At 36.5% G+C, this 18,542-nt stretch overlaps 1 protein-coding gene and 2 long non-coding RNA genes across 3 annotated transcripts; all 3 read left to right on the top strand.

Moving 5' to 3' along the window:
* Positions 1-754: 754 nt before the first annotated feature.
* On the top strand, positions 755-1,279 carry LOC113465963. Its single transcript, XR_003390521.1, has 2 exons — positions 755-837; positions 1,215-1,279. It is a non-coding gene; the product is annotated as an uncharacterized LOC113465963 (long non-coding RNA).
* A 1,052-nt stretch (positions 1,280-2,331) lies between these two features.
* On the top strand, positions 2,332-16,526 carry LOC103505681 (beta-ureidopropionase-like). The gene is made up of 7 exons (XM_008470037.2): positions 2,332-2,350; positions 3,045-3,229; positions 3,278-3,481; positions 3,813-3,937; positions 4,250-4,442; positions 15,715-15,801; positions 16,390-16,526. The coding sequence occupies exons 1-7, from the start codon at positions 2,332-2,334 to the stop codon at positions 16,468-16,470; spliced, it is 894 nt and encodes a 297-aa protein (XP_008468259.1). The 3' UTR covers positions 16,471-16,526.
* Positions 16,527-18,066: 1,540 nt separating this feature from the next.
* LOC113465961 lies at positions 18,067-18,534 on the top strand. The gene is made up of 2 exons (XR_003390519.1): positions 18,067-18,143; positions 18,457-18,534. It is a non-coding gene; the product is annotated as an uncharacterized LOC113465961 (long non-coding RNA).
* The last annotated feature ends 8 nt before the right edge of the window (positions 18,535-18,542 follow it).

Genomic DNA, 18,542 nt, shown 5'->3' with positions numbered 1-18,542 from the left:
AATTTACATTTTGAAATTATTTTGTACTTTACTTTCTCTCTTGATTTAACTTCGGCTTTTGGTGCAATCGGAAATTTAAATGCAAGTTCCTTAGCGGTGTCATTACGTCTAGTAGATTATTCGTTATAAACGCATTATGTCTACTTGGAAATCCGAAACATAACATGGCGTTTAACAGTCACTGGTCTCTACTGAGTTCCGTTGTCTAATCTAGATAATTGATGTTATCCACAGCCTCGCCTAGCAGTAAGCTAGGATTCCGTATGGATCTAGTCACTCATCTTGCTTAATTTACATTTTGAAATTATTTTGTACTTTACTTTCTCTCTTGATTTACCTTCGGCTTTTGGTGCAATTGGAAATTTAAATGCAAGTTCCTTAGCGGTATCATTACGTCTAGTAGATTATTCGTTATAAACACATTATGTCTACTTGAAAATCCGAAACATAACATGGCGTTGGTGTGCAATATTCTAATAATCGCATCGGTTCTTTAAATGCCCAAGTTTGAGGGTGTTATCTGTTTTCCATAAGTTAATTCTAGGTAGGTATGTATGTATTGAGAATTTCATACATACCAATAGGGAATGATAACATCTTGAAATATAGTCAACTCTGAGGAAACAAGGCATTTTGAGATCTCTGTATTCTGAACCAAGTTTGGAACCACTATAAACGATGATTGAGTAGTTGAATTAGTTAAATATGCTGAATGTAATGAAAGGAACTTGTTTTTGATTATTTGTAATTTTTAAAACGCACGGAGAAGCCAGACTTTCTTCCCACACTGAGGAGGAGGAAGAAGAGGAAGAGCGGGAAGGAGACGTAGTCAATTGCGTAAGTAGAAAACTTTTCTATAGACGAAAAGAATCCAAAAACCACTTTTTTTTAATCAGGAAGACCTTAACCCGATATTTCCACCCATTTCCCGATTTTGAAAATTTGGACCGATCGCAATACTTTATGTTGTCCGAATGAGACTGAAAAGTTCCCATCATTTTGCTGGTGTAAAGGAAGGCCCACTTTCTCGCTTGATAATTGGACCATTTTTCATTACATACTTCATCATGAGATTTTTCGGGAATAGAAGTTCTTTGGTTGACTGTATTTAAGTCATTCTCAACTTTCTGGGCTATTCTCAATACTTTCATGAGTCTTTTTCGGGGACAGGGGTTCTCCAGTTCATTGTACTAAAGTTCATTCTCTACTTCCAGACATCAGCGGTGAACAAGCCTCTGTCTCTATCACGTACTTTGGACTCCCTGTCAGATTTCAACACTGCCAAGGTCTGATTGAGTAGTTGAATTAGTTAAATATGCTGAATGTAATGAAAGGAACTTGTTTTCGATTATTTGTAAATTTTAAAACGCACAAAAAATTGTAAATAATTAATCTTTCCCTTGTCTTGATTTATTTTATTTACAAATGAATTTATTTATGTAAATACGTTCTCGTTGTGTCCATTTATAACCTGTATGAATTTATTTTTATTTTCTTTGTACTTATAACGTTTTGTTCTCAAAATATTTCCACATTATTGCTACAGTTTTTACGTTCAAATATTTTCTTACAATTTACAGTAAAATTATTATTAATTTTACAATATTAATTACTACTTTATCGTTAGTTCATTCCCCCAAAAATTTCAGGGTTCGTCCCAGGTTTAAATAAAGAAAAAAAAATCATTCTTAATTTAGTATTGATAGACTAATTATAGCAATACTTTCGAAGTCCAATAGATCCTTTTATTTAATTAATTAAAATAATAATATCTGAGCGGATGAAATAGAAATCCAAAGTCAAAACGTATCTGTGTGTTATTATAGACATTGAAGTATAACGGGGTTGGTAGTTAATCTCTTGAAAAAGCATCCATTTTTCATACAAAATTATTATTAATTTTACAATACAATACTTTATCGTTAGTTCATTCCCCGAAAAATTTCAGGGTTCGTCCCAGGTTTAAATAAAGAAAAAGAAAAAAAAATCTTAATTTAGTATTGATAGAATAAGTATAGCAATACTTTCGAAGTCCAATAGATCCTTTTATTTAATTAATTAAAATAATAATATCTGAGCGGATAAAATAGAAATCCAAAGTCAAAACGTATCTGTGTGTTATTATAGACATTGAAGTATAACGGGGTTGGTAGTTAATCTCTTGAAAAAGGATCCATTTTTCATTCTAGTTGTAGGAACATAAATATTTAGCGCCAATTCATTTCGCTTTGCTATATTTACGTTTCTCGTCTAAATTTAGCTTTTGCAAAATGTAGCTTAATAAATTCCTTTGAAATCATTCCTACTTCTAAATGTTGTTCATGCAATATTATGGTTGTACCACTATGTGGTATTAAGAACTTAGCATAAATGGTGTACCTACAAATTTATACATAAAGCAACATTTTACATGCAATAACAACAATGAAAGACAAACCTCATTCCGAACCTTAACGTAGCGTAAATTTATTAATTTTGTGTGATTTTATAATTTATATTATTATTACCTATCAATTTTTTTATTTGTTCATATACCTGTATTTACGTTTAGACTTAGTGTAGATAGCATATTGAAGGAATAGTTCTTTTAAGTTGTTATGATTTCAAATTGTTATCGAGTTAGTAGATGTAGGTTAGGTTAATGTATATTTATTAGATAACCAAGAATATTATTTAATTCAAACATTCCAAACCTATTTCGTCCTGATAGCGTCACAAAGTACACTTAGTTTGTGTTTGAATCATATTTCAAACGCACTGGGTGTATTCAACAGAATGTTTCGCATTTGTTGAAACATTTCATTTTAAACCTTCACTCTTGCCACTCGATGTATACTTTTATGTTAACTCGTTCGTCCATGGACTTTTTGTTTTGTTTTTTCCGAATGTTCATATGATTTTTCTCCTCCGTCCCGAATATCAAACCACTATTGCTTCTCAAATCCCCCCTGTTGGTCATTGAAAGTGTCTTGGGACATGCGGTTTTGCCTGGAACTTATTCCATATTCATACACTTTGAGCATGATATCAACTTGGAACTCCAGACCGAAGTGAAATATTCCACTCCCCTGCTATAGCTAATGGCTATTTCACTTGTGCCATCAATAGAGTGGGTAGTGAAACGTTCCCCAACCAGTTTACCAGCGGAGATGGAAAGCCTGCCCATACGGAATTTGGACATTTCTACGGGTCTAGCTATATTACTGCCCCCAATGGGACTCGAACTCCAGTAAGTAGGAACTCCTCTATTGTCACTTTTGACTATTTTTTTCCTCAGCTATGTATCAAATACAACATGGTGATAGTATCACCCATATTGGAACGTGATGACGTCACAGATATTATCTGGAACACAGCGGTAGTTATTAATAATCATGGCCGAGTGATGGGAAAACACCGCAAGAACCACATCCCCAGGGTGGGCGATTTCAATGAGTCCACGTACTATTTCGAGGGCAACACTGGGCATCCTGTATTTGAGGTAAGTTGTGATTCAGTTCTCCTTACTCCCAATTGACTTTCTTTTTAGCTTTTTATACTTACTCGTAACGTACTTACTGCTGGTATATTAGAGTTTGGTAACTCCTAATATATTAATTTAATGCCATCTTCAATCGAAATCAAATTCGGATGAACCTGGGTGTACCTTCGAAAACCCCAAAATTGAAAACTGGGGACATTGCATGTACCTTTTTTAGGAGCAAAAAACAATCAGAGAGAGAGAAAAAAAAAAAAAAAACTTTCAATCAGAGGAACTTGAAATCACCCAACATTTTGATTTTACATTATAGTTTTATCGTATCTTTTTGCAGACCGAGTTTGGTCGTATTGCCATCAACATTTGCTACGGACGTCACCATCCACTCAACTGGTTGATGTTTGGACTCAACGGAGCTGAGATTGTGTTCAATCCGTCCGCTACAATAACAGGATTGAGGTAAGATTGGGGACCTTCAATATCAAATCAAGCTTGTAGGCGTGTGAACGTCAAAAGATCGAAACAGCCTCTATTAGCTAGCAAGGTAGCAAGTGCAGGAGTTTGGTGTCGCATTTATGTTGAGCACGCTATTACCCAGATGGTCACCCATCTAGATACTAACCACACGCAACGTTGCTTAACTTCAATTACTCATTGGGAATTGGTAATTTTCTTTATATGTGCTACCCAGCCTATATGTATTATAAAATTTAAGAATTAAATCAGAATCTCTTATAATTCCTACTTTTTTGTGCCTTACCTTTATTTCAGTGAACCGCTATGGGGTATAGAAGCTCGTAACGCTGCTATAGCTAATGGCTATTTCACTTGTGCCATCAATAGAGTGGGTAGTGAAACGTTCCCCAACCAGTTTACCAGCGGAGATGGAAAACCTGCCCATACGCAATTTGGACACTTCTACGGGTCTAGCTATATTACTGCCCCCAATGGGACTCGAACTCCAGTAAGTAGGAACTCGCTCATTATTCTGTATAGGTACGTCATATATCTCTTACCTTAGGTGAGAGCTTTGACCACTTTAAAACCGAGACACAGTACCTATGTATTTTTTTAACATAGGTATACAATATACATCTCTTTATTTCATAATATAGATACACGTTACAAATTATAAATCACATTATTAGAGAAACAAGGAGACGTAAGGTACCAGTAAGCACTTTTTAAAGTCAATAAATTTCCAAACCACACCTATGGAGTATCTGTGGAAAAATTCACAATTAAGTACAGTACAGTCCTGCATACTTACCTGTTTGTGCATTACAAATTATAAATCACATTATTAGAGAAACAAGGAGACGTAAGGTACCAGTAAGCACTTTTTAAAGTCAATAAATTTCCAAAACACACCGATGGAGTATCTGTGGAAAAATTCACAATTAAGTACAGTACAGTCCTGCATACTTACCTGTTTAAATTTTAAATACATATATCTTTTCTCATCCTTTTTCTCCTGTGATACGTGTGTGATACGATGCTTACTTCCGCAGGGATTATCAAGGGTCAGAGATGGACTATTAGTGGCAGAACTTGATCTCAATTTAAATCGACAAGTCAAGGACGTGTGGGGATTCCAGGCAAGTATAAGAGAGTTGGTCTACATTCAATCCATGTCAGGTCCAACCGCGAAATTAAAATCTGTTACCGGGTTTTCGAGCAGCATTTTCCCTCAAGGTTAAGGTTGCCTTACATCTCAGCCACTTTGGGCTTTTTGTGTACACTGTCAGCGGAAATCAAACCTGGGTTTTCAATGTGCAAGGCAAATACCGGTAAAAGAACCCGCGTATATGTAATGTAAGCACCTACTCAGTCAATGAATCAGATACTAACTCCATATATCTATAAAAAGTTGAAGAGTGAGCTACATGTTTTCGGATCTGACTCACTGACTGAGTAGTTCACTGGAAAGAGTAGTTCTTTTTAATAACTCACTCACTCTTTACACATCTGATTCTCTGATTTCTTATAACTTTCAGATGACTCAGCGGTTACCAATGTATGCAGAATCCTTGACACAAGCAAGTCAACTGTCTTTTGAACCCCAACGAATAAAATGATCCACAGAATCGGCTGAATTAACAATTTCTAGAGGACAGCTGAAACTCTCCCTCCATTTTGGTAAAAATAACCATTGAACGCTTTATTTACTAATCCACTGTAACATCAAATGAGGAAATTTCATGCACGAGCAAGATTTTACTCGTCCCAGATTATTATTTACCGATCCCAGATTATTATTTACCTACCGAGACGAGACTAGAGAAGGTAAATGACAAAATATGACTTTAATATTGACGTTTAAAAAGTTCATTAATTTTATAATTCCTTTTTAAAATGTTTGTATAAAAAAGACATTATCGTTCAAATAAAAAATAACGTACAAAATATATAAAAAAAATCTTTGGAATATTCTTTTTACAACTACTTCATGTTATACCTTTACCTCATTTATTATTAACTTAAAACTAACCTAAAGTCCTTCAAGCCCTCGTGAGCCCTTGAGCCCATTCCCAAAAGAACAGGTCACAGGTGTCACTTTTCGCTCAGAAATAAATGAACTGTTGGTCCAGTTTAGCTACATGATTAGTCCTCTCAGGAAAAGGCTCCAAATATTACTCACGTTTTAAAAGATCTATCCTAAACACCCTGAAGTCTAATCTTAAAACTAAGATAAAATTAAGACTACAACATCATTAACTGTTTGTTAACAAGTAAATTAATTTAGTTTGAATAGTATTTTTACTTCCTAATATTTATTTATGTTTAATCTTTACAGTGAAGGGTGAAGGTTTAGGTAGGTAATTAAGGGCTTTTCAGATCGTCTGGTATGTAGGAAGGAAGGAGTTCGATTCTAAAGCAAAGAACTTGATAAAATAATATACCTACATAGAAGCACACTGCTAGACACCGTACCTACAGTCATACCAAGAGCACAACCTGAGTAAAATAAATCCGTTGTAGAGCAACACAGGTAAAATATTATGCCTTGTAATAAATAAATAAAAAGTTTCATAATAAATCAAAACATTCTAAACTTATGTTTCAACATTTCTCTACCTTGAATGACCTTTTACTCTCTCTCTCTCTCTCTCTCTCTCCCTCAAACACGTACGTATTTTGCCTTCGTTTTCCGTTTCTCATATTTATATTCCATCTACCTCTTATCTCAACATATTAACCTTTTTTTTCCTTTTTTCCCTCTCTCTCTCCTCTCTCTCTCTCTCCTCTCTCTCTCTCTCCTCTCTCTCTCTCCTCTCCTCTCACAAATAACTTAAACTTTAAACTAAAAGTACCTACTTATAATAATGTCTACAATAGTCTACATCTGTACACATACGTAATACATTCACAGTAGGTAGAAATGAGGGTGTAATAAAACTGTGAGTTATTCTTGAGTAAAAACACACTTAAAGAGGAATGAACCCTGCACCCTGCTATAAAAATGGGTGCACCCCATAAATTCTTAACCCTATAATCCCACCCCTTTTTCAACCGCACTCAAATGGAACTTTACAAGTTCTGTACATATCTCCTGGAGAAACGAACGTTTAAAGCCATGTTTTGTTCGGGACAACTTTAACGATGATCGTCCAATAAACATCGTCGAAGCAAAAATAGTTTTGGAGAAACACATACTGATAGGATAAAAAATAGATAACATTAAAATTCTCTTCTAACTATGAACAAATTGGTACAGTTCCCATGACCACTGCCGATTTCTCTCGCTGTATAGCAAAAGAAATCCTTTACGGATAGGGTTCTACCGTGAGATACATAGGTACCATGCCTCTTTCAAGAACACGGAAAGCAAGTATTAGTGTATCATAATTATCAATTAACATCAAAAATAGTTTTGGAGAAACACATACTGATAGGATAAAAAATAGATAACATAGCATTAAACTTTGTTCTCTTCTAACTTTGAAGAAATTGGTACAGTTCCCATGACCACTGCCGAGTTCTCTCGCTGAATAGCAAAGGAAATCCTTAACGGCTAGGGTTCTACTGTGAGATAGGTACCATGGGTACCATGCCTCTCTCAAGGACACGGAAAGCAAAGCAAGTATTAGGGTATCATATTATCATTCGACGATTTTTCCTCATCGTTACAGTTGTCCCGAGCAAAACCAACGTCAATATAAGCGTAATGGAACGTATTCAAGTCTTTAGCTCTCTGAAGATTCACAACACGAGTATCCTCAGGAATATGAAAGTCACACTCAAGATGCTGAGTTGACTAAAGCTAGAGCTGGCATGGTTCAGAGATACCGAGAGCTTTCGCTGGAGAGCGAGGGCACACTTGGTATTGTTGCTGGGCCGTGAGGACGGCAGCTCAGTGATGTTGGGGACTGTTGAGATCACTGGCGGCTGAAATGTGAAAAAACAAGGAAGCGATTATTTATTTAATTTCTGTGTCATATGTCTTTTGGAAATGTCACAACACAAGTTACTCTTAAATTTCTCCTATCCTGTCTTCCTTCTCTCTTCGATTTTCGGGACGATAAGACCCTAGCAGTTACAGTTCCCTCTGTCAAAATCTCTAAAAAAAAATAAAAAAAAAAGGTAGGCTATACTTATTCGTACCTATCTAACCATTTATTTATTTAGCTGTTATCATTTATCATTCATTCGATTGATTCATGATTTTTGTTTGTAAACAATGACGTAATGGTGCTCGATCTTTCTTACACACCTTTTTTTAACTTTTAAAAAAATCTCTTTGGAAGTTTTTTTTTCTACTGCCTAGATCTCTTCTATAGCCTATCAGCTAATATCGACATCAAATAGACGATAGAACACGCATGAATCAATCTATCAGAATGAATATTGCACGAGGCAGAACGCCATACAGTTTACCCGAGTGAGTTAAATGTCAGGGGCTATCATTAAGACGAGCAAGACAGGGCATGCGAAGTTCTTCTAAGAAAAGCCTAATAAAGAAATGATGTTTAACTTCAGGCATGATGGATAGTGGGCTACTCAACACTCTGACTGAAGGAATGGTAAATCGTACCTATCTAACCATTTATTTATTTAGCTGTTATCATTTATCATTCATTCGATTGATTCATGATTTATGTTTGTAAACAATGACGCAATGGTGCTCGATTGTTCTTACACACCTTTTTTTTTAACTTTTAAATAAATCTCTTTGTAAGTTTTTTTCTACTGCCTACATCACTTCTATAGCCTATCAGCTAATATCGACATCAAATAGACGATAGAACACGCATGGATAGTTTTTTTTTCTACTGCCTAGATCTCTTCTATAGCCTATCAGCTAATATCGACATCAAATAGACGATAGAACACGCATGGATCAATCAATCAGAATGAATATTGCACAAGGCAGAACGCCATACAGTTTAGCCTTGTAGTGAGTGAGTTAAATGTCAGGGGCTATCATTAGGACGAGCAAGACAGGGCATGCGAAGTTCTTCTAAGAAAAGCCTAATAAAGAAATGATGTTTAACTTCAGGCCTGATGGATAGTGGGCTACTCAACACTCTGATTGAAGGAAAGGTAAAAAAAAAGTAGTTCTTCTAAGAAAAGCCTAATAAAGAAATGATGTTTAACTTCAGGCATGATGGATAGTGGGCTACTCAACACTCTGACTGAAGGAAAGGTAAAAAAAAGATCATTGTAACCCAGAAAGTAATACAAATCCAATGACCTCCTTGATCACTTGAACTATTTATTACCTGTTCAGTTGTAACTCAGCAATATCTGCAATACTTTCAATAATTTTCAACCCAAGGAATACTATCAAATGTCACTTATACCTCATACAACACTTCTGAAAATGTCTCATAAAATGGTAAACCATTTTGCATTTTGACGACAAAGTTCCAAGTATCTAGTGATCTCTGTGCCCCATTTCGTTAGCTCCTGGTACGTCTGTGTTTACAAATGATTTAATAATGACGACAAAGTTCCAAGTATCTAGTGATCTCTGTGCCCCATTTCGTTAGCTCCTGGTACGTCTGTGTTTACAAATGATTTAATAAATTTATGTTTTTTACTGATTCTATTAACTCCAGTCAGTCTTTATCAAACCACGAAGCAACCAAGGTGCCTCTGTTATACTGGACGACCTCGCATTCGCTCGTTTAGTAAACAAAAAAGTTGTCTCGCTTTATCAATCAGAACAGGCGTACTCAACACACACGTCTGACCTCAAGTCTAATACTACAGGGTGAACACTTCGTTTTCAAAGTAACTTTTGAACTGAAGAATCTAAGAGAAAACACATTATCCTAAGTTCCTTTAAATTGACTTCTATTCCACTGTACATAAAGAACAAAAAAAGTTGTCTCGCTTTATCAATCAGAACAGGCGTACTCAACACACACGTCTGACCTCAGGTCTAATACTACAGGGTGAACACTTCGTTTTCAAAGTAACTTTTGAACTGAAGAATCTAAGAGGAAACACATTATCCTAAGTTCCTTTAAATTGACTTCCATTCCACTGTACATAAAGTCAACACGAGAGCACCTAAAAGCAGATGAAAATTACCTATTGTTGAATTATTGGAGAAATTCTCGGATAGAATAGAAAAACCGAAGACGGAGAAGACACTTGAAGAGAATGGATAAACAGATAAGAAGACAGCCCCGCTATGTATGATTGTATGAACCTCAAAAGTAGGGATAAGAAGTAAAGAGAAAGAAGACATGGTTCGCTATGTATGATTGTATGAACCTCAAAAGTAGGGATAAGAAGTAAAGAGAAAGAAGACATGGTTTACCTGACTCTTAAGGTGTGTCCTCTGTCCACACATAGTCGACTGATCCGTCCACACTGCCTCGACAACATAGATTCACCTCGTCGATCGACGGCCGGTTGACTATGTTTGGTTGGAGAGATCTTTGGTTACCCCCGCTATCTGATAATGTCCAATACGCCATTGATCCGCGAATGCCAGTGTTCTTACACGTGTACACGGAATGTCAATATTAGTAGATAAACAATGTAAATGCTATCACTATTGTAAGCAATACGAGTGATAGTCGACTGATCCGTCCACACTGCCTCGACAACATAGATTCACCTCGTCGATCGACGGCCGGTTGACTATGTTTGGAGAGATCTTTGGTTACCCCCGCTATCTGATAATGCCCAATACGCCATTGATCCGCGGATGCCAGTGTTCTTACACGTGTACACCGAATGTCAATATTAGTAGATAAACAATAAACAATGTAAATGCTATCACTATTGTAAGTATCGATGTCTCTAGAACACTGATTGAACAAGTCGCTGACCCTTTCTGATAGGATATATCTGCATAATTATTTACAAAATAATTTGATAAATACATATACCTACAATTTAAGAATATACAGCTGTAGTTTTCGCTCTGTTAGTTGCCTTAAAGGTAGGCAATTATTTACAAAATAATTTGATAAATACATATACCTACAATTTAAGAATATACAGCTGTAGTTTTCGCTCTGTTAGTTGCCTTAAAGATAGGCTATACTTATTTTGTACCTACAAATTTATACATAAAGCAACATTTTACATGCAATAACAACAATGAAAGACAAACCTCATTCCGAACCTTAACGTAGCGTAAATTTATTAATTTTGTGTGATTTTATAATTTATATTATTATTACCTATCAATTTTTTTATTTGTTCATATACCTGTATTTACGTTTAGACTTAGTGTAGATAGCATATTGAAGGAATAGTTCTTTTAAGTTGTTATGATTTCAAATTGTTATCGAGTTAGTAGATGTAGGTTAGGTTAATGGATATTTATTAGATAACCAAGAATATTATTTCATTCAAACATTCCAAACCTATTTCGTCCTGATAGCGTCACAAAGTACACTTGTGTTTGAATCATATTTCAAACGCACTGGGTGTATTCAACAGAATGTTTCGCATTTGTTAAAACATTTCATTTTAAACCTTCACTCTTGCCACTCGATGTATACTTTTATGTTAACTCGTTCGTCCATGGAAATTTTGTTTTGTTTTTTCCGAATGTTCATATGATTTTTCTCCTCCGTCCCGAATATCAAACCACTATTGCTTTTCAAATCCCCCCTGTTGGTCATTGAAAGTGTCTTGTGACATGTGGTTTTGCCTGGAACTTATTCCATATTCATATACTTTGAGCATGGTATCAACTTGGAACTCTAGACCGAAGTGAAATATTCCACTCCCAGCATGACATTGTTCTGGTTTTGCCTGGAACTTATTCCATATTCATATACTTTGAGCATGGTATCAACTTGGAACTCTAGACCGAAGTGAAATATTCCACTCCTAGCATGACATTGTTATTTTACTTTGCAACTTTTTACAGGAAATTTTATTATTTTTTTCTGTCCTCCTTAAAATCCATATTTATAAACCATGTCCACCGTAATATTTATCTGTCCTTAAAAAACAAATGACGTATCCATATTTCATATTAGTCCTTAGTTTATATTTATACTGACAGGAAATTTTATTATTTTTTTCTGTCCTCCTTAAAATCCATATTTATAAACCATGTCCACCGTAATATTTATCTGTCCTTAAAAAAACAAATGACGTATCCATATTTCATATTAGTCCTTAGTTTATATTTATACTATTTTAGTCCGAAATGAATGAAATCCATCCTCATAACTGTAGAATTTATCATTTTTACCGGTTGTCTTAATATAATTTAAATAGGTAAACATAAATTTCAATATTTAAAGCAATGATTATTTCAAAATAAAAGCTATATTTTAAAAGTCCTCAGAATTGAAAAAAAAATTGTTTTTCGTTATTTTTTTATAGGTTGATTTTGCTCTCCGAAATTCCTCTGAAATGGGCTATGCTACACATAACTCTAAATCTACACGCTAAAAGCCAAATACCCTGTTTTTCGGAACAAACTGACTAAAAGTAGAACCGGTGATTAAAACTTAGACCTCGCATCGCTCGTTTAGTAAACAAAAAAGTTGTCTCGCTTTATCAATCAGAACAGGCGTACTCAACACACACGTCTGACCTCAGGTCTAATACTACAGGGTGAACATTTCGTTTTCAAAGTAACTTTTGAACCGAAGAATCTAACAGGAAACACATTATCCTAAGTTCCTTTAAATTGACTTCTATTCCACTGTACAACAACTGTACAACACTGTAAAGTAAAGTCAACACGAGAGCACCTAAAAGCAGATGAAAATTACCTATTGTTGAATTATTGGAGAAATTCTAGGATAGAATAAAAAAACCGAAGACGGAGAAGACACTTGAAGAGAATGGATAAACAGATAAGAAGACAGCCCGCTATGTATGATTGTATGACCCTCAAAAGTGAAGGGATAAGAAGTAAAGAGAAAGAAGACATGGTTTACCTGACTCTTAAGGTGTGTCCACTGTTTACACAAACACCCATATTTATGAACAAAATGCTGGCTCTTAAGTTCGTGCCAAGCATAGTCTCAAGGCATTTGATTGGTCAATTTTGACTTGAGACTGATCTAAGAACGATCATTCTTGTTCATAAATACGAGTGTTGAATCCTTGCATTTTGTATTATTATTATTCTTACATTTATCTTGTTATCATTGCATAACTGCTTGAGTGCTCGGAAATTGCTTGTTTTTATTTGGTATTGGGGTTCACTCACAGTTATCTCGTCACGTAGAAGTTTCGTCACCTTACGTCTAGCTTGTTCCATATTACTTTACATTGGAATGACGGACGGACTGTATCTGTGCTGGAAAAGTGTGCGGTCGTACATTTGATCCAATGTAAAGTAATATGGAACAAGCTAGACCTACTCGTAAGGTGACGGATAAGTTTGCGTGGATCTTCGACAAATCCTTGTAAGATTTTTGCTCAAACCCCAGGTCTAAAGACTCTATTGCAGGAATGGCCCGCGAGACGATCTTGTGCGGCTCTCTAATCATAGTTTACACTTGTTAGAAAAATTTTCGTCCAGAGTTGAAGACTCTCTCTCTCTCTCTCTCTCTCTCTCTCTCTCTCTCTCTCTCTCTCTCTCTCTCTCTCTCTCTCTCTCTTCTTTCTTGTCACGAAGAAGTTCTAATTCCTATAATAAATGCTTTCATCTGAAAGAAACTTAAACGAAGCTTTCCTTATAATCCTAAGATTATATCCTTGAATCCTTAAGAAACTTAAACGAAGCTTTCCTTATAATCCTAAGATTATATCCTTGAATCCTTGCATTTTGTATTATTATTATTTTTACATTTATCGTGTTATCATTGCATAACTGCTTGAGTGCTCGGAAATTGCTTGTTCTTATTTGGTATTGGGGTTCACTCACAGTTATCTGTCACGTAGAAGTTTCGTCACCTTACGTCTAGCTTGTTCCATATTACTTTACATTGGAATGACGGACGGACTGTATCTGTGCTGGAAAAGTGTGCGGTCGTACATTGGATCCAATGTAAAGTAATATGGAACAAGCTAGACGTACTCGTAAGGTGACGGAACGTATCCGTGACGGAGAAGTTTGCGTGGATCTTAACCTGGTCTTTCGACAAATTCTTGCATTCGACAAATCCTTGTAAGATTTTTCCTCAAACCCCAGGTCTAAAGACTCTATTGCAGGAATGGCCCGCGAGATGATCTTGTGCGGCTCTCTAATCATAGTTTACACTTGTTGGAAAAATTTTCGTCCGGAGTTGGAGATTAGAATTTCCATTCTGAAGGTTAGTGGCCACCCTTGCTCTATTGTTTTGAATCCTTGCATTTTGTATTATTATTATTCTTACATTTATCTTGTTATCATTGCATAACTGCTTGAGTGCTCGGAAATTGCTTGTTCTTATTTGGTATTGAGGTTCACTCACAATTATCTGTTACGTAGAAGTTTCGTCACCTTTCGTCTAGCTTGTTCCATATTACTTTACATTGGAATGACGGACGGACTGTATCTGTGCTGGAAAAGTGTGCGGTCGTACATTGGATCCAATCCCAATGTAAAGTAATATGGAACAAGCTAGACGTACTCGTAAGGTGACGGATAAGTTTGCGTGGATCTTAACCTGGTCTTTCGACAAATCCTTGTAAGATTTTTGCTCAAACCCCAGGTCTAAAGACTCTATTGCAGGAATGGCCATAACATGGCCCGCGAGACGATCTTGTGCGGCTCTCTAATCATAGTTTACACTTGTTGGAAAAATTTTCGTCCGTCAAACCCCAGGTCTAAAGACTCTATTGCAGGAATGGCCATAACATGGCCCGCGAGACGATCTTGTGCGGCTCTCTAATCATAGTTTAGACTTGTTGGAAAAATTTTCGTCCGGAGTTGAAGATTAGAATTTCCATTCTGAAGGTTAGTGACTTTATCAAACCACGAAGCAACCAAGGTGCCTCTGTTATACTGGATCACCGCAGATCACGCGGCAATCAGATGCTCTTTAGAATTGAAATAAATCACCTTCAATTGAAACACTAATCACTGTGGGGACAATTATTTACTTTTCATTCAAGTGTTCATTGACTTCTTTGTCGATCAATCTGTCTCATTTGAAGAATCTTCTGTGGTCAGTCATTAGGAGGGAAGAAGGAGTTAACGGTAAGTCTTCAGCTTTTGTTTGTAGGGTTAATTTTATTTTTACCTAAGTGTCGGTACTTAAAGTCTTCAGCTTTTGTTTGTAGGGTTAATTTTATTTTTACCTAAGTGTCGGTACTTGCCTTTTTTGAAAGGCAGTAAAGTAGGTAACAAATTTATAGTTACAATTTATGTTTTAATTTTACTACTGTCCTGCTGTTTACGTTACAATATCGAGTGAGTGAGTGAGTTTGTACCTATGCGATTATAAATGATTGCATCTTGGCCTTGCGCACAACCATGCATCCGTATATCTTTTCTGTTTTAGTAGGTCAGCCCAAATTCAATCTTCTAATCTGTAGGCTGTAGATATGCGTAGATCTAAAATCCGCCCCGGGCGGGAATCGAACCCGCGGCCTAGCGCTTACGAGGCAGACGCACTACCAACTAAGCTAACTAGGCTGGCTCCGCCGTTTTTATTTCGTAGCAATGAAACAACCGCTACATTAGACTCGCCTGGTCTGGCGCGAAGAGACACAACACTTCCCATTTAGGTGTTAGGTCAACACGAACCCGGGACCTTCTGCATGGCAATCAAGCGCGTTACTACAGGGCTAACCGTGTCCCCGTATATTATATCGAGGAACGTACACTTTCTCGTCCTTTTTCTCCTCTGATACTATGTTTACTTCCGCAGGGATTGTCAAGGATTAAAGATGGACTACTAGTGGCAGAACTTGATCTCAACTTAAATCGACAAGTCAAGGACGTGTGGGGATTCCAGGTATGTATAACACAGTTGTGTTTCATGAAGTTCATGTCAGGTCCAACCGCGAAATCAAAACCTATCATCGGGAATCGAACCCGTGTTTTCAATGTGCAAGACTGGCCATTCACTTATCAGGTAGACCTGACAGGTCGCCTGAGAGACTTATTATCGCTGCCATACTCTATAAGGTAGACCTGACAGGCGCTCCTGTTAAGGCGTCTTGTCAGGTCTACCTGATAGTGAATAGCCTACCCAAGGTAAGTGCCGGTAAAAGAATCCGTGTGTATGTAAACACATACTCAGTGAATGAATCAGATACTCCCTATATTATCTCTGAGAAATTGAAGAGTGAGTTACATGCTTTAGGTTCTGACTCATTGACTGAATAGTTCACAGAAAAGAGTAGTTCTTTTTAATAACTCACTCACTTCTTTTCTTCTTCTTCTTCTTCTTCTTCTTCTTCTTCTTCTTCTTCTTCTTCTTCTTCTTCTTCTTCTTAGGGTGCCGTTGATCCGTTCCGGATGTTGGCGATCATCATTGCAATTTTCACTTTGTTGGTAGCGATCACTTCTTTACACGTCTCTAATTTCTTATGACTTTCAGATGACTCAGAGATTACCAATGTATGCAGAATCCTTGACACAAGCAAGTCAACTGTCTTTTGAACCCCAACGAATAAAATGATCCACAGAATCGGCTGAATTAACAATTTCTAGAGGACAGCTGAAACTCTCCCTCCATTTTGATCTCAGCCACTTTGGGCTTTTTGTGTACACTGTCAGCGGAAATCAAACCTGGGTTTTCAATGTGCAAGGCAAATACCGGTAAAAGAATCCGCGTATATGTAATGTAAGCACCTACTCAGTCAATGAATCAGATACTAACTCCATATATCTATAGTGAGTTACATGGTTTTGGATCTGACTCGCTGACTGAGTAGTTCACTGGAAAGAGTAGTTCTTTTTAATAACTCACTCACTCTTTACAAAGAACCCGCGTATATGTAATGTAAGCACCTACTCAGTCAATGAATCAGATACTAACTCCATATATCTATAAAAAGTTGAAGAGTGAGTTACATGTTTTTGGATCTGACTCACTGACTGAGTAGTTCACTGGAAAGAGTAGTTCTTTTTAATAACTCACTCACTCACTCTTTACTCATCTGATTCTCTGATTTCTTATAACTTTCAGATGACTCAGCGGTTACCAATGTATGCAGAATCCTTGACACAAGCAAGTCAACTGTCTTTTGAACCCCAACGAATAAAATGATCCACAGATTCGGCTGAATTAACAATTTCTAGAGGACAGCTGAAACTCTCCCTCCATTTTGGTAAAAAATAACCATTGAACGCTTTATTTACTAATCCACTGTAACATCAAATGAGGAAATTTCATGCACGAGCAAGATTCAACTCGTCCCAGATTTTTATTTACCGATCCCAGATTATTATTTACCTACCGAGACGAGACTAGAGAAGGTAAATGACAAAATATGACTTTAATATTGACGTTTAAAAAGTTCATTAATTTTATAATTCCTTTTTAAAATGTTTGTATAAAAAAGACATTATCGTTCAAATAAAAAATAACGTACAAAATATATATTCTGTCTCTCTCTCTCTCTCTCTCTTCCTCTCTCTCTCTCCTCTCTCTCTCTCTCCTCTCTCTCTCTCTCCTCTCTCTCTCTCCTCTCCTCTCACAAATAACTTAAACTAAAAGTACCTACTACCTACTTATAATAATGTCTACAATAGTCTACATCTGTACACATACGTAATACATTCACAGTAGATAGAAATGAGGGTGTAATAAAACTGTGAGTTATTCTCGAGTAAAAACACACTTAAAGAGGAATGAACCCTGCACCCTGCTATAAAAATGGGTGCACCCCATAAATTGTTAACCCTATAATCCCACCCCTTTTTCAAACCGCACTCAAATGGAACTTTACAAGTCCTGTACATATCTCCTGGAGAAACGAACGTTTAAAGCCATGTTTTGTTCGGGACAACTTTAACGATGATCGTCCAATAAACATCGTCGCAAAAACAGTTTTGGAGAAACACATACTGATAGGATAAAAAATAGATAACATTAAAATTCTCTTCTAACTTTGAAGAAATTGGTACAGTTCCCATGACCACTGCCAAGTTCCTCCGCTAAATAGCAAAAGAAATCCTTTACGGATAGGGTTCTACCGTGAGATACATCGGTACCATGCCTCTTTCAAGAACACGGAAAGCAAGTATTAGGGTATAATATTATCAATTAACAACACTCAACTGGTTGATGTTTGGACTCAACGGAGCTGAGATTGTGTTCAATCCGTCCGCTACAATAACAGGATTGAGGTAAGATTGGGGGCCCTCAATATCAAATCAAGCTTGGAGGCGTGTGAACGTCAAAAGATCGAAACAGCCTCTATTAGCTAGCAAGGTAGCAAGTGCAGGAGTTTGATGTCGCATTTATGTTGAGCACGCTATTACCCAGATGGTCACCCATCTAGATACTAACCACACGCAACGATTCTCAACTTCAATTACTCATTGGGAATTGGTAATTTTCTTTAAATGTGCTACCCAGCCTATATGTATTATAAAATTTAAGAATAAAATCAGAATCTCTTATAATTCCTACTTTTTGTGTGCCTTACCTTCATTTCAGTGAACCGCTATGGGGTATAGAAGCTCGTAACGCTGCTATAGCTAATGGCTATTTCACTTGTGCCATCAATAGAGTGGGTAGTGAAA

Source organism: Diaphorina citri, unplaced genomic scaffold (genome assembly GCF_000475195.1).
Source record: "Diaphorina citri unplaced genomic scaffold, Diaci psyllid genome assembly version 1.1 scaffold189, whole genome shotgun sequence".
Taxonomy (NCBI): Eukaryota; Metazoa; Arthropoda; class Insecta; order Hemiptera; family Psyllidae; genus Diaphorina; species Diaphorina citri.
Note: the sequence above shows the minus strand (reverse complement) of the source record. Positions and strands in the feature narration are given on the sequence as shown.